This window comes from Ciconia boyciana, chromosome 7, assembly GCF_034638445.1.
Source record: "Ciconia boyciana chromosome 7, ASM3463844v1, whole genome shotgun sequence".
NCBI lineage: Eukaryota > Metazoa > Chordata > Aves > Ciconiiformes > Ciconiidae > Ciconia > Ciconia boyciana.
The window spans coordinates 62,671,071-62,697,178 of NC_132940.1; the positions used below are offsets into that span (position 1 = coordinate 62,671,071).

Sequence of the window (26,108 nt, forward strand, 5' to 3'; positions counted from 1 at the left end):
CCTGGAGGAGTTAAAAAAAAGCACGTTAGATGTGGCACTTTGGGACATGGTGGTGTTGGGTTTACAGTTGGACTAGATGATCTTAGAGGTCTTTTCCAACCTTAATGATTCTATGATTCTTCATCACAAGGACAGAAGAGTATGGTAGCCAAAGAAAAAGGTATAGGACTGATGGATCATTTTTCCTGGGAGTTGAAAAGGAGCAGAGTAAAAACAGGAGACCAGGTCCCACGAGGAGTAAAGGATAACCACAAGGTTTCCTTCTGCCAGAGGACAGGTACCTTTATCCTGAGCAGCCCAATCAGTCACCTCTGCTTCCCTTGCCATGACTGGCTCACTACCACTTCACTAGTGAGACAGAGTCATTTGGAGCAGGAGAGTGACTGTGCTAGGACAGAAAAACACCCTGATAAAGAGATTATGTGCACTAAACTAGAGCAATCTGAACATAAATTAGCTTTGTGCCATCTTCTTCCACTCTCCCTATGGGCTAATGCAGAATTATCATGTATTTTCTTCTCGTTTACACATTTGCATGTTAAAAGTTCTATCTTTGGTAAAACTGCATGGGAGGGACTCATAGCCAAAACATGAAAACAGAATACCAGACCCCCTGACAACAGTGAGGGCCTTGCTATCAGCAAGCACTGCGTAAGCATGTTAAGAATTAGTCTACCCTCACAAATACTTAAACATGATCTAGTTCCACTGGGAAACAAAGATCCATGAAAACTAAAGACATCTCCATGGGTAACAGATACACAGGAGTTTTAAGCTTGCCATTTGCTGTTTTAAGGGACCTACAAAGAATGAAAATTTGTAGCACCATTTCATAGATATATACTGCCCTGGTAAGGCTTGTCCAGGTCTTCAGTCTCAAAGAAGAAAATATGCATCTCTCCAAGAGACTGGAATGGCAGACAGGACATTAATCAGAAGTTTTATCAAATAACTCTTTGCAGGAAGAAATATTTCCTAGAGGAAAATGGAAGGAAATTCTTTTTCACAGTGAATGAGAGAGTATTTTTGGTTGCAAGAAGATCCATCAGACTTCATGCCATTTTAATCAATGGTTTAAAAAAACAACACACAAAACACTCACCTTTGTTTTAAGTACTTCTGTAGTGTAAACTCTGATCTACCTGGACTAGGAGGTGCTGACATTTTCGTTTATACTAGACTCTTTATGTAGTTCAATATTTTAATAGCGTGTGACCAAAGGAAGAGATTGACAGCTAGTCAATGAACTGATGAATATCTATCTCATAAGCATTTCATTTTAGCTACCCATGTAGGGTACATTTTGCCTTTATATACGCACACATTCCAGTGCTATTATCTTACGCTTAATTACTTAGGTCTCAAAGCACTTTACAAAGGAATGAGCTATCATTATCAACATTTCATATACAAAGAAATTGAGGCATAGTGGCATAATTTGCTAAAAGTTATTGAACTCCTATCCAAGGTCAGTGGCAGGTGAAAAACAAAGCTCTTATCTCAAGTATCAGGCAAGTACTGTATTCAGCAGACCACACTGCCTCTCAAGATGTGGTAAATGCTTCCCAAGCATGCAATCTTTAGTAATCTACATCAGCCTGTGTAAAAGAATTTAAATTCCACCTGCATTACAGCAAGCGTTACACTGTAAAATTTAAATATATTGACACTTAATCTGTTAAACACTGGAATATTGTGTTCAGCTTTCTTCAAATGATTAAGCTGAGATGACAAACATCATGTCATCATAAGATGACTTTCCTGACAAGTCTGCCCTGGTCATTCCTCGCCTACTTTTAAACATCTTCCGAGAATACTCATCTTCTCGGAGTAGCTCAATTGTAGTTACTCTTTCCTAATTATGGTAGCCTCTTGTAGAGGTAGACCTTTGTAATGCCGGGATTTTTTTCCAGTCATTAAATTATAAAGCCTATTCAGTTCTCACTCTTGCTTTTACTTTAAGTATTAAAACCAGCAGGAGGCACTTGGTAAAACCAGGAATAACTTGATGTTTGATGACAAAATGCTTAAGAGTCAAAACTAACCCCTCACTTTGCATTGAGCAATTTTATGTACACAAGGAGTAAATAAAGTTACCCTTGTTTGTAGAATTTGGAATGCTTTCACTAGCTGCATGTCCAAGTACAAGTCCCAGGGCTGAATTAAACAAGCTAAATGAAATTAATTTACTTCCATGTCCAGCTCAGGTGGCTAGCAGGCCTTGAACAAGATTACCAGGACAACTAGTGAATAACAATGAAACCAGCACTGCAGCAGATTTTATTCTTGGCATTGGGTTTTGCCGTTTCTCTTTTTTGTTAGAAGTCTCCCCTCCCTTTCACTGAGCTCAAGAGAAATGGGAAACTCAACTTCCAAACAAGTTAAAAAAATAGAAAGAAATACAGCTTGCAAGTTTACATTGTAATTGATATAAGTCTATTATTACAAGACAAATTGCAGCAGACAATGAAAGAGACAGCTCAATCTGTCACTGAATCCTTGTAATGGCTATATGAAGAGCTCGACCATTTCACTCATAAATCTTTCTTCCAAGTTTGTATTGCTGCTTGTGTGGGTAAAATAATAAAAATATGGAGTGAAGTATACAAGAGATGCAGTAATGCATTTCTAGTCACAATTACATAAAGTTTGTTACAGGAATCATAACCCTTTCAGCATCTAATCAGAAAAAATGTCACGTTACAGGCTGCTAAAACACCACGTGACATCTTTAAAAAGTCATTAGATGCGATCACGCCAATTGTGAACAATCATCTCTGCTACAGATTGCTGCGATGCACTGGGCTGTCATAAGTCATTCTCAAGGATCTGTCACAAACTTTCTGCAGGACAGACCAGTGCAAAGCATGTAGCAACTTGACTTCCAGGAGGCTTACGTACTTACTAATTTCATGGCAAATATAAACACAACAAACAGGAAAAGCCAGATTAGAAGATTCGAGATATATGTTCCCATTTATTTTTTTCAAGTAACTGATTTTAATAATATTTTTATAATAATTTCTTGTCTATTGTCTGTGGATTGTAGTGCCCAGCAGGGAGATCATGAGAGCCACTGCACAAGTGAAACTTTAGAATTAGCTGTCAACACAATGACAGAAACAGAAAGAAGATAAGCAAAGAGGTCAGAGAGGGGAGGACATAAAAGGGGATACATGCAACAATTGTGCTCAAATGAGTGCAAGTACAGTTATGAAATGCCCATGGTTCCTCCTCTGTCTGGAGATTGACAGGAGGCCACAACACCAGAAGTGACAGAGCCAAGATTACAACCAAGAATGCCCAACGGGCAGCTTTCTGCCAGTACTTTGTGGTCTCGTACCCAGTTAGAGCCCCCCTTCCCCTGTAAAGCCCAAGAGGGCCACCTGAACACTCCTGCCAAAGAGACAATTGAGGGATGCAGTCCAGAGGTACAAAGAAGTGTGCCTCTCTACCAAACAGTGCCTTTGACAGCTTCACACATCATAGTATAATCTTTTCCACTAACATTTTATAACACATGTGCCAAAAACATAAACCGTGGTTTTCCTGGCACTCATCTCTTCCACCGAATCCTCCGAGCAAAAGATGGTGGTAGGAGAGATTCCTTTTCCTTTGGGTTAAGTGTTGGAAGGAAAACAGTTTATTTTACAGTAAGGGTGCACAGGCAAGTAGGGAGGAGGGGACAGACTAGACTTAATGATCATTTAAAACCACAATATATTACCATTAAGTAATGCAGTCACATTAAATTAAAGCTACTTTAAAGAGCAATATGCCAACATTGGCCAGAAAAACAGAGGCTACAGCTGCCAGTTCCACAGTACATTTTCTTTAGTTTTGCTTGCAACAAATATGACACAAAACTCGCAAGCATCTGACTGGAGATGCCTGCAATGGTTAAGAGGCCTTACACTCTAAATTACCTTGCTTTTGTTAGGCAGGTGAATTGTCCATAACATTCTTTCTGAAAGGAGGTTTTTCCCTTCAGAATTTAATTTATAAACTCACTCCTGCCAGGCTGCGATAGCAGCTACTATATAAACCTGAAAATGATGACTACTGAAATTCCATTCAAACCTTAGGAATCAATAGAAAGCAGACAAACCACCAAGATAAAGTTCCACCCAACTGCAAAAAGCAAGAACTGCAGGATACCTCACATTGTTTTTACAGTGTCTGCAGTCGCCAACCTCTGAAATAGAGACCGCACAATCTCATTTCAGTTTGAAAATCTGACCTGTGCTACCCACATGCTGCACCCACATAATCTGCCTGTTGGAAATGCCTTGGTGCCGTAGGTATTTCCAGCAACAGAAGGAGACTCAAAAAACTAGCAAAGACAGTTTAGAATTTGCTGAGACTTACATTGCATTTGGTAAAAGATTATTATGTGGGCTCCTTAGAGATCCTGCTTACTTTGAAGCAGCAGCTCTACTGTAAGTCAATAACAAAGCAACCTGCATTGGTGTCACTCTGGTTCATACCAAGTTACATATATAAACTTCTAGTTTCTATGGGCAGTAAAGACATACACAATTACAGCATCACCCTTGGAGTTTGCTTAACTGAGCTGATATTGTCTGAAGGCAGATGTGGGCACACTGTGTTCTGACGTCAGTAGAAGTTTCATTGTAAAGAGCCCTGCGTTTTATTTAAATGCTTGCTTATACATGAAAAATGTTATCTATGACCAGGCTTCAATGAAGACAACCCTGTTGCAACGTTTGCTGACTTTTTGCATTTCCCACTTACCATGCCTGCTGCAACTCCAGCTGCTTTATTACCTTCGCTAAGGGAGGCTGCTACCCATACAGACGCAGTTGCTTTGCTGCAGTGAGCCCACACAAGACCCAGTCCACCACATAAGCCTTGGTGGAGCCCAGAGATCAGAATATGACAGAGGTTAGGAAGCAAGCATGATACAAGCCATGAATTGTGTAGAGAGCTTAGCTTTTCAGCTCCTAAAGGGATTGTTGTAAACAGTTATGTTCCTTCTCACTTCATGATAGACAAGCCAGGTGAGGATGTGAACATATCAGCATTTAAAAGCGAAAAACCTAAATATTCAAAAATCTGCCTTTCTTTGAATAAACACAATGTGCTTCAGTTGAAAAGGAAATTATCATTTGTCTAATACAAAAGAAATCCTTTGTCCCAATCACAGCCTACTCTGAAGGAATGACTTTTTTCTCCCCCTTAAGAAGTCAAATGGATGCAGTTCTATAATTTTGGAGAGCTTTACACAGTATATGATGGTCTTATTTCACATAAATTACAAGCCAACCCATTGTGAGTTTATCAGATTGTGAACCAGCATATAAGAGAAAGATTCCCATTGAGAGTGGGTGATAGTCTAAGCCACATAGAATTTAGTCTATAATATGCTAGAACACAGTTATTGAAATGAAAGATTGGTGCATAAATTATTTCAAGAACACTAGGAAATATTTGGCAGCAATCTGTAAAACCAAGCTTCCTAATTTCAGATGCACCAAAAGAAATCCCATGAATACATTTGCTTCATTTGCTACATTCTTTACCTACCGCCCAACCTGTTTTGACCCAGAGTTTACTCTCACAAGGGTAAAAGCAATGCTGAGAAATTTAGCAAGAGTGCCACAAGAACATGGAAGTTCAGAAGCAATAGAGAGATACTGCACTGGACACCACTGCTGATATTCAATATTATCCATTACAGAAACTCATCTGATATCAACCAAATTAATTTTTCATCTTGCTTTGTTAAAACGCCAAAAAGGCAAATTCTGGAAAATAAGAGAATGACCAAATAAGAGATAAGAGAATGACACCAAAAAAGGCAAAGTATGGAAAACAGGAGAATGACCAAATAACCAGTTGGAGTGCAGCAGAGGCAACTTTAATTTTAAGTCAACATTAATAAAATATTCATGTTTTACCAAGTATTGTTAAACATGCATTTTACCCAAACACCGGATGCATTTGAGACAATTTACATTTGACTCACCATACTGGCAGCGAGGACCCTGAAATCCTGCAGGACACTGGCACATCTGGGATCCTGCTTCAGAACATTTCCCTCCATTGAAGCAAGTGCCAACAGCGCACAGCACTATTACACACAAACAGAATGAAATGGGGGGGGGTGTTGGTTTTGTGCCAAGGATCCTCCAGAATTGCCTCATCCTGTCATAGTCCTGCTGTAACAGGAACTTCCAAATAAGAAATCCAGCTTTTTATTTAAGTGGAAAGGTTAGACTGCAATAGAACTTGTTATCATGGGTATAACTGCCATGTTGATATGAAGAAATTTAACTTGGATAAAAATAAGACGAAGATAATGCAGTTTAACCTGATGCTTCAGAGGCAGAAGACAGTTTCAGGACTCAAAACACTACCTGAACCCAGAATGAAAGAAGAGATGAACTGCTAGAGAATAATTCAGCAATGGTTAAGAAATACTGGTGTACTAAAAGACGTTATATATGTCTGTCATGATTTAACCCCAGTTGGCAACTAAGCACCACACAGCTGCTTGCTCACCCTCCCCCTGTCCTGGTGGGATGGGGGAGAGAATCAGGGTGGGGGGGAAAAAGTAAAACCCATGGGTTGAGATAAAGACATTTAAAAGGACAGCAAAGGAAGAGAAAATAATAATAATGATAAAAGAATGTACAAAACAAGTCATGTACAATGCAATTGCTCACCACCTGCCAACTGATGCCCAGCCCGGCCCTGAGCAGCGATCCCTCCTCCCTGGCCAGCTCCCCCAGTTTCTATACTGGGCATGAGGCCATATGGTATGGAATAGCCCTTGGGCCAGTGTGGGTCAGCTGTCCTGGCTGTGCCCCCTCCCAGCTCCTTGTGCACCCGGCAGGGCATGGGGAGCTGAAAAGTCCTTGACTGGTGTAAACATTACTTAGCAACAACTAAACCATCAGTGTGCTATCAACATTATTCTCATCCTAAATCCAAAACACAGCACTATAGCAGCTACTGGGAAGAAAATTAACTCTAGCCCAGCCAAAACCAGGACAATGTCCAAGGGAATTACGATACTTCCTTTCCTCCAATGCAGAACATTATTTATTTACAATAAGTTAAATTCCACATACTTGAGCCAAACTTGCAAAGAGTATCAAATATAAAAGAATAATTCAACTGCTTTCATGCCTTAAAGAATTCAAAGCAAGCCTGCACTGGCCTTTCAGGAAGAAAATAACTTTATATTGCCACTGGTGCTCAAATATGTTAAACTCCTTTACACCAGAGATTAAAATACAGATCGTAAGCATATCTTTGACTTCTTACAACAAAACAGGTGCACACCGAACATGCAGATTCAAGCTGAAACTAACGGGAATACCTCTCAGGCTTGTTTTTGGTTTTTAAATACAAAGAGACAATCATAAAGGCAAGCTCTCTGAATGCAGCCCTCAAGTTGGTATGAAGATTAATACATAGGAACAGATGCTAACTTTCATACAGAAAATACAATTACTGACAAAACAGTAACAAAACTAAACAGTGAGTAAATTGCTATCTTCTACTCATGCCTGGTTAACAGTGGCTAAAGTGCTTCCTTATTTAAATTAAATTCCATCTTTTAGGAGAACATCCAATTATGATTAGAAATTACTGATAGGAACAGGTTGTCATCAGGTGGAGAACCGTAGGGTAGAAACACAATTGCTTCACTGGCAACAGCAGCAGTGAAAAAGCCAAAATCAGTCAGACTCCACAATGAGTGCTACGTCCAAGAAACAAGTGCCTTACAGCAGATTTCTTTGCATAATTTGGGTAACAGCAATAAATTTGGTTGGCCCATCAAAGCCAGGCTGGCACAAAAGTGCTGCAACAACTATAATCAGAAATTCAGTTTCCACTGTTTAGATTAAAATTAGAGATACTTGGTACTTTTACATATGACAGCTCTTGTATTTTTAAAAGAAGTTTCTTTCCCCATCAATAGATTACCTCTTTATAACTGGAAATCCCCGTTATAAATAGCAAGAAACAAAATCCATCTTTCTAGAAGTAAGCATCAGTAGGAAAGTAAGGCCTAAGGATATCATCTCTCGGTTTGTCACAGTTTTGCCATCAACTTACAGTGCAAACAGCCAGGTTCATCGTCACGTTGGACCCATCCAGGGCAGCACTTATAGACAGTCTGATGCTCCATTCTGTACACCTGCTTGTAAACGGTGTAGTACCCAGACCTTTGAAGAGAGCAAGTTTAAGAGAACAATCACAACTCCTGTTCCACTTATTCACATCTCATCAGTAACAAACTGTACTCATACATCATGTTTACTATACATTTTTTCAGCCCATATCAGTAGTTCTCGTTAAAAATGAAGCAAATATAGCAAAATGCATCCTGATAACATCCAATAGCTCTAATGTACTATGTCCACATATTTTCTGATGAATTTGTATTCAGGCTAGTCAAAAGGTGAGTGATTTTGTTTTGCAATCAATTTTCGTTTTAGCTGTTGGGAGAGTCAGGTCTCCCATCAGTTATGAGTATATGACAGGAATAGAAAGAAGCTCAATTTTTCAAAGTAGATGATTTGACAGCTGGACTTCACCTGAAACAGGATGAGACAGGAGCATTTTCTGATAATATAAAATTGTGATCTAAAGCCAGGCAAGAAGTTCATGACACACCCAAAACACAGAAGAAAGTCACATTTTCCGCTCAGTAATAACAGACTTAAAGTAAAGTCTCAGCAGGACACGATATATCCGTAACTAAGTCACACATATTTCAGATGAAATAGTTTACAACTTCTCTCTCTCAAAAAAAAAAGTTGTAAAGAATTTGCACTGAGTTCAGTAACAGAGTTCATTTACAACGCCAGATAATATATTACCTTCTCTCATAGCCCATACACCACCTCCTCCCTGTGCAACCTTGCTTCCACATCTTGACCACACGACTAAAGGCTTGAACACACGGCTGTTGGTGTCCTACCAGTGCCAACTCAAACACCGGACAGACATTTGGCCTTGAGGGAAAGAAAAAGATATACTTTATTATTTCTAGCACAAAATTTAGAAGTCTAGAGAAATATACATAAAGTTATGCTACGTGTAACAGTTTGAAATATATGTTATATTACTTTTTCAAAATAGTGTAGTTCTAGGACTTGTTTCACCTTGATGAAACAGCTCTCTTGCAAAAACACAGTATCCATAAACACCTGACAAATCATGATCCAGTGATTTCAGAACAGCAAATGGTCCACAGACATTAATGGAGCCAAGATTTCATTAACGTATTGGTTGCACAAGTCACGAGCACATTCCTGATGGCAATTTTTACATGAATGGCCCAGCTAGCAAAACACGACTGTACTTTGTTCCCAGAAAATGAGAGCTAAAGTGTTGGAGCAGGATTTGACTGACGCCTCGACAGACACTCTGTGCTGTCTCTGGATAACAGCAGCCTACAGTTGCCCTTTCAGATGAGGCACTGCCTGACAAAGGATGGCACATCACAAGCTGAGGAGCCGATGACTGAGGTGAGGGAGCCCGAGAAGCTCGTCCTACACCGAGACCGCTGGAAGCCCCCCTACTAGGTCTTGTACATGCAACAGCCCCTCTTTCAGCTGACACGCCAGGGTGGGAATCAAAGACTTGACAGCTATAGGCACTGACCTCCACAGCTCAAAGCCTCCGTACATACAGAATGAAAGCACAGCGCCTGCCTTAGAAAACAGTACGTAAACTCAACAAAATATACAATGAAATTCAGGCTCCGCACAAGTCAATGGAAGCTGTATTGTCGATTCAAGGGCAGATAAGATTTATCTAAACTATTGCTGCGGAAAATGTATATTCTGTAAGAGCCCCCCTTTGCTATCAGTCCCCTCAGGGAAGCACATGAAATTCATAAGAGGAAGTATCGTTGTTCTCTGCTGATTATTCCTAAAATAACAAGACCAAAATAAAAGCGTTGCTTTGTAGGATATGTAATCTTCATCCTGCTACCTAGCCCTAGTTACAAAAATAGCAGGATTTCAGGAGGTACGGAGGGTCAAGAAAAAGGTTGCACGTTGATGGTTTTGCAGAGATTCTACCAGCCTTATTCTGATTTCTTTGCCCTGGTGTAAATTAGGAGATGCTGCATGCCAGAAAATAACTGCCTAAAACATGCAAGGTCTAACTAAAGCCACAGAACATGGAGGGTTTTGTTGTCTTTTAAGGCAGGAGCCTACTGTAACAAAAATGAAATTAATTCAGTGATTTTTTTTTTTTTTATAAGTTTACAGATTGTTAACATAATCATTAAATCGTCAATTCCCCAAAACAGCCTGCTCTAGCTGGTGAGGCTTTTCAAATTTAAGCCTCAATGACTAAAACACAAGGGACCTTGTATACCCACTCTGGTAAATGGTAAACAACAGCCAGCAGTTGTGTCACCCTGGCTAGCAGACAAGTCCTTCCCCAAATTTCAGTTTGAGACCCCTCTTCAGGCTAGAGGGTAACGAAGAGGAAGACATACTCACACTTTCGTTTTCTCTGTCAATCGACAGAGGAATGTGAGCCTGTGCTAGAAAACAGGGGGTTTTTTGCATTAATACGACAGGTAGCTGTTCTAGCCCAACAGCCGCCCGGCAGTTAAAGTTATCATTAGTTACACTGGATACTGTTAATATCTCATTCAAGATTTACGGTGCTTTTTATCTCAGAGGCCCAAAGTACTTTACAGCTCCCTATCATGTCTGAACACCACGCAAGGTAGCCTTTCTAATAAGAAAAGTACATCTTTCATCTGCAGGTCTTCAGATAGTTTACAAACATCATTAAATTAAGCCTGTGCAGAACAGGAACATACTAGAAGTGTGATCATTTTTACTGCTGAGCTAAATACTTGGAAGAAACCCTGCCTCTCCACGATGTTCCCAGTAGTGTGCAGAAGACTCTCAGTACTCCAGAGAGGCCAGCGGTCATGCAAAGCACACCCAGAATGGGAAATCCAGCCAGGTCTTCCTCAGGTACTGCAGCTCTCCAGCCGAGGGGAACACTGGGGACACCCACCTCAGGGTAAAGAGGACCTTCGCCCAACAAGGACACTCCAGGAGAGAAACAGATCGGATTTAAAAACAAACCAGCCACCCCCTCAGGAATTTCAGGAAAGGAAGTTATGAAAAGAAAGCTCACAACTGTATGCTCTGGTTGTCTTATCTCACCGTGGAAAAAGAGTAAAGAGTACATTTGTACTAGAAAGCCTTATCTTGATAGAAATTAGCTTCCTGAACTAGAATGCCTATTTCTCCCAGGCTTTGGAGGAACTGCTCATCTCCATCACCCTAAACCACACTTTCAGTGGACATCCCTCCCACGCCGCTACATGTTCTTCCTCCTCCACAGCAGAGTCCATTTTCTATATTCCTCCTTATTTCCCATTGTTTGAGTTTGCCCTAGCTGCAGCTGCCAGCAGCATGAAGCAAGACAGAAGACAGTAGCAGCCTAGTTTCAGATTGCCTTAAACTCCTCCAGAAACCACCCTTCCTCCACATTCCCATGTCGCATCCATTACTTAGCAATCCTTCCCACGTGTCCCAGCTACCCCTTCCTCTCGAATTACCTCACCACTTAACATATTTAGCTTAAGTTCAGAGCAATTGTTCCCAAGCCATTCTTAGCGCAAAGTCTGCCGTTTGTTTCGCATCCAAAGGAGGTCTTTGTATGCCCAAAATCTTGCCTGCTTTTTTTCCATTACGTCAGTTGGTCTAATAAAACCCTCGCCTTACTTAGCAACCATGCCTCACTTAGCAGGCTTTTTAAAATGACTCTCCCTCTAGCGAATAGAACATCATGTACTGATAATTCATGCATATCTCCTTTTATTAGAATTGCCTAAAACTTTCCAGATAAAGGTACATTCATATGCATCACTCTTCCATAAATAAAAGAGAGAAGCTGACAATTGTTGTAATGACATACTGAGCCCATCCTATAAATTCTTACTCATGTGATATTGCCATGTTTCCAGGAATAGCTGTATTGACTTCTATGATATAGTTATTAGGAACAAATGGCGCTCCCAGAACAAAACAAGCCAGCAGCATAAAGTCATATGTTTATTAAGATTTATTCAAAGTAAGCCATTCCTCCTAGATGCCCTTGGGATAATTTAAAGGCAGATATCAAAACCTCTGCTACACTATAATTAAATTGCAGCAATTGCATAACATGTAATCCTCTGCTGGCAAAGCTGGGACATAAAACATGCCCTCTTCACAACTCCCCCCACACACAGTCAACGCACCAGTTTTTAAGCCATCTGACTCATTGCTCTTTGATATGTTACCTATAACCTAAGAACAGTTTCCTGAACAAGACTACAACTATTGAAAATCCAGTTTTGTATTACGGCATTCTATTAATTAGAGGCCATCTAAGACTAACCTGAAACCTCAAGTGGATGTAATGATCTATTTAGAGGAGGAGAGCTCCATTTTCACTCCCATGCCCTTTGCATTCAGAAAATACTTCCTAATGGGAGTTTAAGTGTTAAAACAAGCAAAACACACAAATGTCTATTATGTTCTATGATTTGATTGATACACTAGTCCTTTAAAACCTTTTTATACTGATGCTCTCTGTTAGCCAAGACTAACACGAAGGCTATTATTAGCTTGTCAGTCTGACTCGGGCAAGACAGAAAGCTCTCTCTTAATATTTGCATTAGGAGACTGCCCTTTAAACAAAGACACCCTACACACTTCCAGCTCAAGACTTAAGATTCTAATGAACAGATAATTAGACCAACATGAAGCAAGAGCAGCCTTGGCTAATCATATGGCTGTGATGCCTGTGAACCACTGCACAACAGGAAAAGTTCAGAGAAAATTAAAAGCATCTCCAGGCGGGATACAATTCATTCCTGTGTTTAGAATTTAAAAAGGAATATGTATCTTCATACAAAAATACAGTCAAAAAACACCCGTAGAGGTCTATTAAATACTAGGATGGCAAACCTGGCTCAGGAAGTCCCTGAGCCTCAAGGTATTGAGGCTGAGGCAGTTATTCAGGCAAAGTCTCACTGCATGCTCACCTTTTTCTTATTCTCCTCACTAGCCATTTGCTGCCCACTCCTGGAAGTAGCCCACAAGCTCGATGGACTCTGGTCTCACCCACCCAGCATTTCACAGCATTTGGACATACAGACAGCATCCTTGAAGTCTTCAAGGAGTCACTGGCAATTGTGGTCATTCATCCTGAGCTGCAATTCTACGTCTTTCACCTCAAGCTGTCGTCACCACCAGTATCGCCTCAACCGAGCTCCCCCGAGGGACGGCAGCCTTCCCACAACTCGGGGCAGAGAACAGATGATAGAAACAGCATGTCTACAATCTCCCAAGTGAGGTTCTCTGCAGTTTTATCCTTGCCCGAGATTCTGCAAGTCTGAGAAGGATATCAGTGCAGCTTCCTCTTTTACACACGCTCACCCAAGCATAAATAATTTTATATAGCAATAGATGGACCCTTACGACAAAGCGCACATGGCTCTCACGTAACAAAGGAAAAGACAGGTACGGGGCATCTGCTCGTGGGAGCAGAGAGGCAGCTTTCTGCACACAGTCCTGGCACACGTGGACCAGAAGGGGCAGAGAGAAGTGAGGAGAAGGGAAGACAGCTGAACACACAAGAGCTAGAAAGAGAAGAGCTCCACCATTTCAAAAGGTACATCATATCTCTGCGACAGGGATATTTTCTTATTCTTCCTAGCGTGATCCTAGCACCTGACTCTTTGAATGACAATTAAAAGGAAATCTCTCATTCTATCAATCCACTTTTTTCCAGCTCAAAACAAGAAGCTAGAGGTAGGTAGATTTAATGGCAGTGAGAGAGCAAACACACATCAAGATATCCCTAAAGGTTTCTTTCAGCAGCGCAAACTTTAAATCAAAACATTAACGAATATGAAGCAAAGAATGATTTGGCTGTCTGATTTTAGGTCTTTCCACAGACACTAAGTAAATGACACCCCCTTCTACACTAAGCCAGAAGGCTGTTAACATCTTCCTAAAAATGAGATGTTGTAGCCTGCATTGCCTCAGCTGAAGAATTTGCAGCCTGAACACTATTGATCTTCCCATGAAACAGTCAACAGATGAAACCTGTCATAAGCAGCGACTTGCTGGAATTCTGTATTTTCAAAACACTAATTGGTCGGTGCTCCTTCCTTTTATGCTCTTATTAAAAGTTTAGAAAAGCATAGTCTATATGCTTTTCCAGATTTAGTTTGAAAAGATCAAATGAGAACTTTCCTTAAGGGAACCAAGATTAGTCAGGGCTAAATTCTCTGCTGCTGTGACGGTAACTAGTGGTTTTGCTCTAGAGATGCACTGATGTTGATCAGAACGTAGTTGTACATTGCCACAATGGCTTTGGCTAGAAAATTCTCAGGCTAGAGAACTGTCTGAATCTCCTCACACCTCCAACCACCCAAACAAGACATCCCCAGCTTCTTATAAAAGAGACCTCTAGAAAGGCAGGCTGGCACCATGCAGAAACATGCTGCGCTGTAGAGGAGAAAAGGTCAGCACCAGGATGTTGTATGCAAACAGGACATTGATTAAAAGTTTGTTACAAATATCATCTCAAGTGGAAAGGAGAGAAAAGCAAATTTCATCTGAACACAGAAAAAAAAAAAAAAGAGTCAAATTAGGAAATAGTCCACAGAAACAAAAGGTCCAAAGAAGAAGTTATATATATTTATTTATATAGAAACAAAGATATAGATAAATTTTGTCTCTAGATATGTATTGCTTAACAGCAACACTAATTCACAAAGGCTGGAATGACAGAAAAGGCTTTTCTTCCTTTTTAAACTGCCAAGCTCCCCTTTCTACCCTTAATCTATTTTAAGGCTCATTTCTCCACATTTCTCAGATAAAATTAATCAGCACTACCAGAGACAATTAGGACATCCTGCTCCCTTGACCACTAATCAATCCCTGCTCTCTACTGATCCTGTATCAATATTTGTGATGTTTATATGCCCTCTGGGATATGGATTGTAAGCACCAAGCTCATTTAGATTAGGTCTCATTATCACTACTGCTCTCTGGATCTGTGGACAAAGGTCCACCACGGAAGACTCTCCTAACCCCACAGGTTACTAATGCACTGCTGTGTCTTATTCACATCCTCTCTCTGATTAGATGGAGCAGCTAAATAACATGAGAGTTCTTTCAGCCTTTGTGCGCTGCATCTAGATTAAGAGCAAATCAATATGAGATGATTAATTACACACTCAGCTATTATAACAACAATAAGATTTTTAGTTCCTACCGCTATCAAAAGTGCAGCATCTGTCGTTTAGCTTCTATTTAACTATCCTCCTCCCTCCCCCAAGACAGAATAATCTATTTTGGTTAGCAAGAAAAGCAGAAGATAAACATGCACATCCAGATCATTTAACTATGATTTGCCAAGTCACCTTTTTTTGCATTTTAAATCAAGGAGTGATTTTTTTTTTTTTCTTTTAAATAGCGTCACATAGCCTCAGTCCCCAGCTACATCCCGTTTCATAGTTTCTTCTACCGGCTGACCTCTGCAGGCACTAAGTGGCTTCTGCAGGAGCATGTAAGGCATCAAGTAAAGTACAGACCCACAGGATGGCAAATATAGTATCACCACTTTGGCATACAACTCTGATAACCTCCAAATACCCGTCTTCATTCATGTTCGGGGAAGCGTGAGCATTACTTTTATCTACTGTATCCAAAATAGTTGATTATGCCAGAATATGGCTACTTTGGCATGAGTCTTATTGTAAACGAAGAAAAATCACTACCAAAATAATAGTACAATAATTCCAGAGACTACCTGATACTAGCATCTTCTTAAATCCATTATGTTCTTTCTTGTTAGATGCCTTCTGTGCACCTCCAGATTTCTACACCGGGGTTATTTTTAAACAAGTGACTTACTTAAAAAAAGAACAGCATCCAGGAGAGTGTCAGCATCACTGCCAGTGACCAGCCCTGCCAAGCCTCACACAGCACCGACAAGCCCTTCTAGCATGCCGACTGCTTTACGGACAATTTAAGGACCTTTGTCCCAGGGATCCAACTCTAATGTAATTAGAAAACCATATGGGAGGTCACTTATAAGGAGGCTAAGAAATAGTTTGCACATACGCATTGTTAAGACAAAGCAAATAATTGTCCAGAGTTTAGACAACACTGAGCGTTAAAAAAACATGAAATTCTAAGAGGAAAGCATCAAGTAGCAGCAGTCACCTCTAGATGAAATTTCACATTAACTACACCCATCTCAATTACCATTCCACTGCAGAAGAGTGAATAATAAAAGCCACCCCAGTAAATCTGCGAGATACACACACCTGAGCTTCTTTTGGCAAAAAGGCACAAGAGGACCTGATGCTAAAATGTTAAAATAAAAATCACTGAAAAAGTGTCATACCACTTGTGTCATAAGGAGAAAAAGCTCATTTGGGTTTACAGCAAGTGCCACACTGCTTGACAGTGAAACTAGTTAGAAGGTAGTGAAATCCTCAGTTTCAGTTTGGCAACCAGTATCTAGGAATTGTTCACTGCTTTTGTGGTGGATGCCATATTTTAACAGTTTAGAACCAAAATCTCTTTTCTTGAAAGCTTACTTTTGAAGTAACATGTAATATAAGCAAGAAAAGTCCCTACATGCCAATGTTTTAAGTGTTAAAGTATTCCAAGTCTTTTACTCCCCTATAAATCCTTAGCTTGATACCACTGATGCAAATGCCCATTTGATTTTTTTTTTTTTTTTAAACATTAAGCAATTTTGGTAGAGCCTAATTTTTTATGGCTAAATATTTTATGAATTCTAGCCATAAAAACCATGGCAACTAACAAGCATGCATTAGTGGATTAGTGTTCAATAGTGGTAAACAGGGGAAAAAAAACCCTCACCAAACATTTGTATCTTTCTGATTAGAAACTTACACAGAGGTTCTAAATACCCCACAGATTCCTGGTGTTACTTTACAGACAAAAAAAAAAGATGGACAGGCCTTGCCTCATGAAGAACGCAATTGTAAGAGAAGTTCATGCAACTGTATTTTTCACCATTGACAACGCATCTGCCAGGCAGGGAGAGCACCAGCAATTACAAATGGAAGGATAACCACTGAAGAGTATTCTAAGGGTCGAGGTGTATGGAAACTCATTTCCTATAGAGGAATATTCTCACCTGAAAAGGCTAGGCCTAAAATACATGTTTCATAAATTGCGAAATCTTTTTTGTTATAAAACAATACAAAGGACCTTATAAAGCCTCCTTCTCAGGCATAGCCCGAGATATCATAATATATTTTCAATATTGAATTAATTTATGTACATAAAAACACAGTCTGGGCATGGTGTTCTCTACTCAGCAACAATTTGAACCAAGCTCTGCTCTGACTTACAAAGGGAAGGCAGTATGGTGTTTCTACTAACGAATACAAAAAAAGAACATCAGCACTCCAACTTAAATAGCATTCCTCTTTTCACACACCTGGGATCAAACACTCATCCATAGGTCAAAGGCACCGCGAGAAATACAACTAAATGTACAGCTCAGCTTGTGTACACATTATATCTGAAAGCATACATCTGCTTACGCAAAAGGCAAAAATCTCAAGTTTACCTCCGGAACAATTAATGACTAGTTTTAAACCAAGACCAGCATGGAATCCAAAGTATAAAACCAAGACTACATATGTTCAATATGCAATTTTAAAATGCTTTGATTTAGCAGTAATGAAAGGAAATTTCTTTCTCCTCAGAAATAAATTAAAAGCAATAGATTTTAGAGAGAACGTAAGCAATAACAGGCTTGAATTTCAGAAGGAGGAAATCTATTAACTGTGTTCAAAGAGAGAAGGTATTTAATTGGTGAATAACACGAGTCTGCAATATGGTCCGTTAACTCCCTGAGAGCCAAAGCTTCGCTTCCAAAGGAGGTTCTGCCCACAAGTCATCCAAAGACTAGGTTTTACATTACCAGATAATCTTGCCCTTCCTCACCAGGAGGTTTCTTCAAATTTATTAAAAATATTCCATGTTCTCTGTCATATCTAGATCATGGCACACCTAGAACTATGATAAATAAGCAGCGCTGGATATAAACAATGCAGAAGAAAGAAGTTGAAGCAAAAAGCAGGCAGTTTTCCTAGAAATCAGAAATACTGCAAACACATGGTACATGCACATCATAAATGTATGCATAAGTAACTAAACTATATCAACATTTCACAATGCAGCACAATGAAACCTAAAAAAACACTGACAAGTTCTCCCGTCTTAGGGTACGTTTTTTGAGAGTAATTTAAGAAGCCAAATCCCATTAAAAGCAAATAGAAGCAGGGACTTACCTACCTTAAACTTGTAGATTTAAGACTCATACAGTATATATTAGCTATTGTGATTATTGGTGGCAAATTTCTAAACCTCTTGCAGGTACATTATGTGATGTCTCTCATAGGAAAATGGATTTATAAAACTGGAAAATATTTTACAGTCAATCACAAGATCAAGTTCATCTTTGATAAATACAGCAACTTCAGCCTATCACATTTTATGACCATATATTTTCATAGTCTTATGGCTATTTCAGAGTTTAGGAAGAAGTCTTGACCTCATTTTTCTCCTGAAGACCAGGAAAACATGTCATAAATCAGGAGAAGAACTATTGCATGATGACACTCATTCATTATCTTTAAGTCTCCTGCCAATGAATATAGAGGGGGAGAAAAAAAGAGCCCTTTACCATCTGTTTAAAGACTAAATTCAAAATTAATTTTCCTCTAGAAACTCTGAAACAGAGGCTTTAACTGCAACGTCTTGAAAAATGCGATTCTGTGGTATCATGCTGACCAGCATGAGCTCTATCTGGTGGCAAGATACTGTAGTGCACCGGCTAGAATGACTATTTTTTGTTCAGCATGATGTTCACATCCACAAAGATGAGAAACATCTCAGTCTTCAACATTTATTTTTCCTTCCTAGCAACAACTACTGGATATTAAAGGATCTGGAGGGGGGACAACATAACAGGACAAGACTGCCTTAACTTCTATGCCAAAGCATTTAAACCATGCTTACTAAAAATCACATTATCCAAACCTCAAAGGTTGGAGGTAGCTACCATTCAAGAATACTGACGGTTTACTGCAACCTTGCAGATTCTAGGCAGACAGGACTGGGAAGAAGTACTTGAGGTTTCAGCTGAAAAAAATTTTTTAGGTAAAATTCAGTAGTCTAAATCAGAATTTAGCAGCAGCTCTGGGCTGCCGGCATCACTTCAACCAAGATTTTAAAAGAGCTTGAAAAATGACTTAACTTAATCTTCCTTAATGTGATATACAAATTTAAATACACCACAGTGGCAAATCAGGTCCTTATTTTCACTAGAAAACCTGCATTTTTTAACTATCAAATCTGTGAAGATACGCTATCCCATTCGCAGCAATGGAAGGAGATTCTACTACATTACTCATTTCAGCTCCAAAAACCTAATATACCTCAAGCCCTTATTTAACACTAGGAATACAAACTTCCCTCACACCTGCAAATTGGCATCACTGGAGGTGAAAATACAGTGTATTGGCTAAACAGCCAATATACTGAGACAATTTCTCACCAAGAAATGATTAAACAACCTACTTTTCACATCATTTGGACAGTATTATGACAAAACTCCAGGCTCCAAGTTTAAGCTGTATCACCATATACTTTATAGAAGCACTTTTTTTGCGTTACTTTGTTTTCTGCACTGCATTCCAACATATTCAAAATGACATGCAATTTGTTCCACTGTAGCAATCAAAAATTCAGATGCATCTCTTCATATGGAAATGCTTTGTACACCAGTAGTTTATTTTGAAATACATTCCAGTCCCCAAAAAAAGTGGACTTCACCTTTTTAATTACACCTACTTGCCTAAAAAAAATTGTTCTTTATATTACTTTGAAATATTGTCCACAGCCACACTTGTCTGCAGTGAGACGTGCTGCAACACCGGTCCTGTATCTCTGTAGCCCAATCACTGGTACAGTTAAAGGACCAAGTTTGCTTGAGTGTTGCAAATGTAGATACCATCTGAATGCTAGATTTTGCTTTTGGGAATATGATTTATCTGGAGGAGCCTGACTAAGCCTACAGTGCCCCATAGAATTCAAGAAGCTGGAAAACAGTTACTCAGCCAGGAATCCAGCTCTAAATCCAGGTGTTCCTTGGAATGTGACCAAATTTACTTGCTTACGGATAGAGTAAAAATGTGCAGCTGCAACATTTGAGCAGTCAAAAAAACCTGAAGAAAATAGTTTTATTGCAAGATTGTGCCTGGATCCTCTAAAACCCATTCAGACCCTTTACATGTCATCCTGGACCTGGAAAACCACAGAGCAAGTCAATGGGCTTAATGCTGGCAGGGACAAAGTTTCTCATGATTTTTTTGAAGAAGTCCTCACTCACATGTCACTTGGGAAGAGAAGAATCCATTCTTGAGCCATGTCTCAGTCCTAACTATGAAAGGTAATATTTACTGCACAAACGGGGTTCCTAGCACATACCTCATAACCGCTCCTGCCTTTTGCTCTGTCCTATATAGCTATGAGCAAACATCTGTACTTCTAAAACTTGTGGTGGAATATTTCTCTAGGAGAGGATTTATGACTTCTGACAGCAACTGAAGCCCTCTACTCGTAGTTCCTATTTCTGCACTGGACCACAACTACCTCCAGCCTCCTGTGAAGCACAATCCTGGAAGTAAACTCAATGGTAGATAGCCATCCATCACACTTGTAACGTCATTATATACCCCAATTTTGAACTACAGAGCTCACTGCAAAGTGAGCTGCTAAAAATATGGTTTTTATGACGAGAGATGGTTAATTCCTCATTTCAAGGCCTAAATAGCATGCTTTTCAATGAAAACTGCATATTTGTTCTCTAGTCGTTCCAGTGTTCTCTAAAGTTCTAATACAAGATCATCAAGGGCTAATTGTCTGGAAACGTAGTTGATGGAAATAGCTAGTCATCCTATAATCTGTTCTACATTAAATCTCCTCAGGGGGCTTGGAAGCAGAATACCAACATCCACACAGATCCCTTGCATTTTTAGCTAGCAGCAAATACTCAAGCTAGCAGCAGAACGAAAACAATTACAACAAATATCCTGTATATCCTCAGCCACATAAGATCTCAATCAAAACAACAACAGCAAATGCTAAAGAAGGAAGCACCCAACATGGTATGTTCCAAGGGATACATTTGTTGTTCTTATCCCATTGACTTCAGATGACCAATGTCAAAAGAACAAAACAAAATTACTAAAAAAGGTGATTCATGAAAAGTGTCCTTTTGGACATTTCCCTGTTTCTTGGTGACGGCTGGCAGGCTTACTCCTACGGAGCAATGACTTCTTGTATTTCTCTTTACATCAAAGGTGAAGTCCCTAAATAGTGTAAAGTAAGTTTGGAGTAATACTTATACTTGCCCTAGCTCAAGAAAAGCAGTAAGAATTATAGTAATTGCAGGAATACGCCTCTTGGGAAAAGCACCCAAGGCTCTGCCACAGGTATGGGGTTTGGGTGGGTTTTTTTGATTGCTGCTGGCTAACAGTGCACTGCTGCTCCCAATGACTCAAGCCCAACGGCAATATCCTCATACAGCTTCATTTCCAGAAGGGAATGTTTCCTATATTCTTTCAGCGACGCTATCTTTAAAAAGGTAAAAGCAAACAAAAACTGTTTGGAGGCAATTCGCAATTAACACCACCTCCAGCTTCAAAAGTGCAGAATCATAGTTATTACCGATGTGTCAAATGCAAATAGATTAACGTAGGCCAACGGTATTCTCCCTCGTAGTAGAGTAATTGCCTATGAAGAGAGCAAGAAGCATGCCTGGAAAACACAGAGCACTTTTAAAAAAGAAAAAGGCTTTACCAGAAAATGAACTTGACTTCTCTAAACATTGTGATGGATACTCAGTGCTCTAGCAAAATGGAGTAATATAAACCACCTTAAAAGCACTTCTAGTAAATACATAATTACATGATATTGCTTAGAAAACCAATGAGCAATAGGGTTAGAAATTTCAATTTTGTGACAGAAGAAATAACTAAACTGAAACCAAATACAAGACAAATTAATTATAAAAGGGTGGGATGCAGTTGATTAAGTCAAAAAAAGAGGAAGAGCAAAGAGGTTAGAAATCAGGGCATACACAGACATCTGAAAAGGCTGTTGTCAGGTTGCCTGGGGGAGAATGGACATTCCTTAAAAATACAATAGGAGCTTTGCAGAGAAAAAGGTGCCCAATACAAAGCAGGGAGCAGTTTCCAGGAATTTTCTTTTCTATTTCAATGAGCAAAAACTTTAAGATATTGCTGGCAGCTACTCTCCTGTAGAATTTGACCAGAAAACTATGTCTTGACAAAAACGTTACATTGCATTTACAACAAAGGACACCCGTTGCTCGTGCCATGCAAAACACCTCGTGGAAACTTCCTTCCACATAAGCAGCGGTACGTATACATGCGGACCTAACTCCTTTGTGTCTGCAGACCAGCTGTGCTTACAGCTGCGGGGGGATGCTTCCCAGCGCTCTCACCTCTGTCTCCTCCCGGTCCCTACTCCTCCTGACTGGATTTACACCTTGTTACCCCGGTTTTCCTGTTGCTGTTCTCCACCAGGCAAAGCTCACCGTGACCCCTCAGAAAGCATGGGCTGCTGCAGCTGCACAAGGCTCAGCTCTGCCACCCCTTCGCTTTTTTTAAAAGGAGAGGGAAGAAACAGACTCGGTGATGCTGATGCACTCTCTGAAGCTCACTTCAGAGCTCAATCAAAGTCAGGCAAGCCCGCCCGCCTTCCCTCCGGGGCTGTAAGTCTCCCGAGTAACCACTCAAAAATAACTCCACGGATGGGAAATCTACGCTGCGGGGGGGCCTCGGGTAAGGTAAAGGCGCACCCAGCTAAACTTTCTTGGCCGGAGAGTTGAATCGCCACCGCCGCGGTTGCAGGAGGGGAACTCCGCCCGGCCCCCAGGACCCTGTCCCCGCGAGAGACAAAGGCAGCGCGCCCGGGCGGTGCTGCCCGGCTGCCGGCCCCGCCGCCGCCCGCTCCGCCCCACTCACATGCCCCGCTCCAGCCGCGGCTCCGCTCCGCCGCTCGCCCGGGCGGCCAGCGCCCAGCACAGGCACAGGTACAGGTACAGGCACGCCGGCCCCGCTCCCGCGGCCATGGCCATGGCCCCACCGAGGGAAGGGATGCGGAGAGCGGCCGCGGCTCGGCAGCACCAGCACCGCCACCGCCCGCAGCAGCGACAGCCCCGCCGGCACCGGCCCTCCAAATCATTTAAAGCGGCGGCGAGGCGCGCCAGTGGCTGGGCGGCCCCGGCCCGCCCCCGGCCCGCCCCCGGCCGCTCCCCGCGCCGCTCGGGGCGGAGGGGGCCGCGGTGCCCCCCTCGGCGGGGGGCGGGGGGGGGCTCGGTGCTGCCTGCCCGGGACCCGCGCAGCCCGGGCAGCCGGAGCCGTTCTCTCGGGGTCTGCTGCCGGCCGGCTCTGTCCGCGTCCTTACCGCCGACCGCTCCTCCTCTGCAACGGTTCCGCTCCTGTCAAGGGACTTTCCTCCCGGTCCGAATTCCTGTTGGGTACAGCGCAGAAAGGTGGAGAGAAGGAGGGATTTGTTTTCACTGAATAATAGATGAAGTTGCATGCAACCTCATGTTCATGACGGCTACCGGTTCTCGGAGGAGGGCTGCCCACCCCCGGCTCACCCTCCCCGCTGCTCCAGGATGCCAAGCCGTTTCTGCTTTGCTGTGAGAGATGTACCTCGGCCCCTCTGCTCCGTCTTTGTTCTGTGCGTGACGGCCACTGCGATCACAGCTGAGCACTTCAAAGAGGTAACCGTGAAAATAAATGCATTTAACATCACGAGGGAGGGACACCACCACTACCGCTGAGAGTTAGTGACAGCAAGAACATGAAGCTGGGAACCGAGGAGTGGTTTCTTAAATCCCGGAGCTGCACGCAACCCTCTAGACCATCCATCCTCTCCTCTTTATGATCTCTCCAGACCTTTACTGCTGTCAGAAGGCAACTCTTTCCCCTTTACTGGCAAGAGAAGGGAGACCAACTGACCTGGACAGGGAACTGTGCATAGTAGCAAATAAAAAATGGGAAAAACACACCTTAAGCATTTTATGATCTGAAGTAGGACTCGGGGTCCGTTACACCATGATTTTCCTATCTGTAGAGACCCGTGACTAACCAGCCACTGGGCTGCAAATGAGCAGATGGGCCCTGAGCCAACCGATGCTAAAGACAACTGCGATTCCCTTCCCCGCCAGTGCAATGGGCTTGGCCTCAAGTTGCTCCCAATTAGCCCCTGTACGAGTTTGTGACAGAGAGAACTGCACGGGTACACTAAGATCCTCACGGGTTAGGGGTCAGCTTCAGTTTTACAGTGCATTAATTTGTCTTCCTTTCAGTCCTGTAACAAGATACACCGGCTTCTCCTTTACACACACTTCACAAGCACAGTTTCCTGTATGGTTTTTATTTTCCAAGGCCTTTGCTAAAGTAGGTAAACATTTACCAATCAGAACAAGAAAGCTGGCTTTATATTGTTCATTGCTTTGAAGCTTGCATTGACATGATCCCCTTGAGATTTTATTGACTGATTTCTTTTTCATGGTAAAGAAAACATATAGCCCTTATCTGACCTTAGAGCAGATTAACTGTACCCTGAAATTTCCACTGAATGGCTAAGCCTTTCTTGCATCTGGAGTAGTTTTAACTCTGCAGGACCTTGTGTTGAGCTAATCTCATTGCCTCCTGCAGAGCCCACAGTTTTCTAATACTTTTATTTCTTAAACCCCAGGAAATCTTTCTTCATAAAATAATAGCCCTTCATTATGTCAAGGCTGAGTGTTAATTATGTCCTGAGATGTCATCCTAACCTGGCTTATTTTCAGGATCACATCATGACAAAATAGCAAAGGATCTTATTGCTCAGCTCTTTTTTCCAGGAGAGTTAAATTAGTCTTTCAAAAATATTTTAATTTTTCCATCTTAAGGAACTCAACGATAAACTGTTCAACATTATTTTTCAAACCTGTATGTGATCGTTACAAACTACAGACAACATTTATTACACACAGTTATTAAGAATAATGGAACAGCAACATGCAAATTGGGAGGTACTGAAGTGCAGACTATCTTACTCGGTGAAGGCCACTTAATAGATGAGACCTTTGCCTGGGGGCCACACAGCAAAATACAGCTGCAGCTGAATTCTGAAGATGGAGCGGTGTAAAATCTCCTTGCAATCTGTGCAGAAAGCCTTGCAGGCCTCGCTTTACCAGCTATGACACTGACATTCTCCTGAACTGAAATGTAAACCCAGCCTGTGCAGTGTGCCCTTCTTACAAATATTACCTAATGTTTTATCCTCAGCTGTGTTTTAAGTGAGAATATCCTGCAAAGCTGTTGACTTTAATGGGACGATTCACATGAGTAAGAGTTGCAGGGAACCAGCATTGGTGAAAGCAGTTTCAAAAGCCTACTGGGATAATTGATCCGACTGTGCCCAAGTCAGTTGAATCTTCAGACCTGACACAGATAATATCGAGGTAAAAGCAGACTCTTTTATTCTAGTTCTTACAGTGGTAGCAGTGGGCTATGTCAGGAAAAAAGGGTAGTGGATACAGCATTAGTGACTTCTTTATATTTCACATCCCTGCCATGACCAGCTAGACACATGCCTACTGTCGTGAAACTTATTTGCTATACAATTGTGTGGCTTTGATCTTGATACTTATGAACCACATCATGGCCACTACCAAACCAAGCACTGAACATGTTGACAAAAGAGTTCCCTTCCTGATTGGTGAAACGAGTGAATTAAATTGCATCTTGCTCTGCTAAACCAGCTTTTGATCTGAGCAGCGAAAGTACCGCTTCCCCTTGGTGGCTTTGTGCAGGTGAGCAATAATCTAATCCAATTCTATAGAATACAAATGGTCAGAAAAAAACAGCTCATGCCCTCCATGTATAGAATCATAGAATCATTAAGGTTGGAAAAGACCTCTAAGATCATCTAGTCCAACTGTCAACC

General features: G+C 41.2%; 1 protein-coding gene across 1 annotated transcript in view; it reads right to left on the reverse strand.

Annotated features, from left to right (window-relative positions):
- Window positions 1-23,258, reverse strand: part of LOC140654303 (uncharacterized) — a 205,677-nt gene extending 182,419 nt beyond the window's left edge. The window contains exons 1-4 of the mRNA XM_072867465.1: window positions 23,126-23,258; window positions 8,859-8,993; window positions 8,092-8,201; window positions 5,990-6,094 (exon numbers count right to left, since the gene is read on the reverse strand). Of these exons, the coding sequence (XP_072723566.1) occupies window positions 5,990-6,094; window positions 8,092-8,201; window positions 8,859-8,993; window positions 23,126-23,238 (463 nt within the window). The 5' untranslated portion in view covers window positions 23,239-23,258. The remainder of the gene's footprint in view (window positions 1-5,989; window positions 6,095-8,091; window positions 8,202-8,858; window positions 8,994-23,125) is intronic.
- Window positions 23,259-26,108: the final 2,850 nt, after the last annotated feature.